The 2127-nt window shown below is 49.1% G+C and overlaps 1 protein-coding gene across 1 annotated transcript in view; it reads right to left on the bottom strand.

The window, feature by feature from the left end:
• The window catches only part of DKK4 (dickkopf WNT signaling pathway inhibitor 4), a 2810-nt gene extending 1957 nt beyond the window's left edge, over positions 1-853 (bottom strand). Inside the window, exon 1 of the mRNA XM_013005883.1 lies at positions 740-853. Coding sequence (XP_012861337.1) covers positions 740-853 — 114 coding nt within the window. The remainder of the gene's footprint in view (positions 1-739) is intronic.
• Positions 854-2127: the final 1274 nt, after the last annotated feature.

Genomic DNA, 2127 nt, shown 5'->3' with positions numbered 1-2127 from the left:
CGAGTCTGAGGTTTATTTTCTTCATGTTTATTTAGAAGGTTTGAGACCGACCTCAAGTGGCGACAAAGATTAATTGGGAAGCTGTGTATAAAAGGCCTGGCAGATGGTATCTCACCAAACCGAAATCCCTGCCGTTGAGTCAGACTCACAGTGACCCTGTAGGGCAGGGCAGAGCAACCGGCCAGGTGTGTTTCCGAAAGGTCCCTCTTGACAGGAGCTCAACGAGAGAGCCTCGTTTTGCCAGTAGCTCCTGGCTGGATAGTAGAGCTTTTTAAATGCCAGTCTACTTCCTGATTCATTGTTGAATGCTCCGGAAAGCTTTCATACTGTGCTATTACTACAGCCAGAAGGCTCCTTATCGGCCAGGACGGCTAGACTTCATCTCAAGTACTTGGGACACGTCAGGAGAGACCCGTCCCTGGAGAGGAACCCCGTGCTTGGTCAAGTAGTAGACAGCTGAAGCAGTGAAAAGGAGGGAGCCCCTTAATGAGATGGATTGGCACAGTCGCTGCCAACAATGGGCTCAAACATAAGAGGGTACACCTAGGGACAAGAAGATGCCAAGGCTTTGGGGATTTTATCAGGGAGCCTTCCCAGCTCCTAAATCAAGCCAGCTTCGCCTCAAGATAAGGTCAGGTCGTGGACTCATTAGTTTGCATGATTTACGTAACTGCAAACACACCACCCAGTCATGCATCCTCAGCCCCCAGGTGCACCCTCTCCTGCCCTGGCATCTTACCTTGCGTGCCCCTGGGGGCACGTCGGCAGAGCTCTTGATGTTGTTGAAGTCCAGGACCAGCGCTGCCACAGGTGAGCAGAGCCAGCTGAGCCCCAGTAGGACCAGCACCACCATCCTTGGGTCACCCTGAGGGTCTCAGGACTCCGGCGTCCTCCAGACAGCTTCTACCAAGCCGCAAATGAACAAGCCTGTAGATGCTCTCCACCCACCTCCCGGAAAGAAGCCAACCTTCGTCTGAAGGGCTGTGGAATGAGGCGAGCGAGACGCAACCAGTGGGTTGCTTTTAAACCAATTTATAGCCAGATGTGTCTGTCCCCTTCATTTCTCTCTACCCCCCCTCCCTACTCATTTCCTTCCGCCTGGGCCCACACAGGCTTCAACAAATCCCTTCAAATCTGTTTGATCAACAGTTCAAAACAAGGACTTAACAGAGGGAGAGAAGAGGCAGGGCCACAGCGGCTTCTCCTCCAGGGGTTGGATAGCTCCTAATTACTGCATATCAAAGTTAGTTCAAAGGGGAGCAGGATGTCTTTATCAAAGGCACGCTGATAATCACCTGCACTTCCTACCTTCAGTAATCCGGGGGGTGGGGGTGGGGGGCTTGCTCTAAGATCTGTTTTCACAGCTAATTGCACTCAAAGAGAGAATGAATCATATTGGCCAATCTGTTATGGAGGATGCCAAAAACGCATGAGTTACAAAAAAGACAGAACCTTGAAACAGTGCAGATAGTGATGGCTGATAGGAGAGCAGCCTGGCGATGAGCTCTGGCCTCCAGATGTGAAGATCCTATAGATTAAAAGCTGTGACCCGCACAGCACCTGCTCCCACGAAATGCCAGTTGGGGAAAAATCACCCTCCTTAAAATGGAAATGGAATTGTTTGAAATGGAAATGCAAAAGTTAGGGCTATTGGGGCAAGAGTTGGATCTAGTGGCAAAAATTTTTTTTTTCCATGATGGAGATCACCACAGAGAGCCGATGTGCAGATTTGTGTAGGTGAGTGGGATGTTTGGGGTCCATTTTATGAGCAAGGTCTTTAATGTTCCCTCTATGATAAACTGACAAGCCCAGCAAGTTGCTAAAGGTCTGCCTGATTTAAATGCAACTTCATGCAGTTTCAATTTTCCTACTTTTAAAAATTTCAGTTTCTGCTTCATCCCTTTTTTTCTCCTCTGATTTGACCACCACCACCACCCCCCCCACCACCCCACCACCCCATTTCTGCCAGACTGTTCAAGAAACCAAGTAATTTAGACCTGTGCTTACCATGCCCTCAATTGCGAATACACCAATCCGGACCATGCGTTTCACTGCTCTCAGAGTAAATTCACCCTGGTAGCTCACGTGTGAGGGCATATTTTAAAATCTCAAAATAGCTCCTTTGTC

This window comes from Echinops telfairi, unplaced genomic scaffold (assembly GCF_000313985.2).
Source record: "Echinops telfairi isolate 266 unplaced genomic scaffold, ASM31398v2 ScPeMD7_9;HRSCAF=40, whole genome shotgun sequence".
In the NCBI taxonomy this organism is placed as follows: domain Eukaryota; kingdom Metazoa; phylum Chordata; class Mammalia; order Afrosoricida; family Tenrecidae; genus Echinops; species Echinops telfairi.
This window is presented reverse-complemented; position numbering and strand designations above follow the sequence as displayed.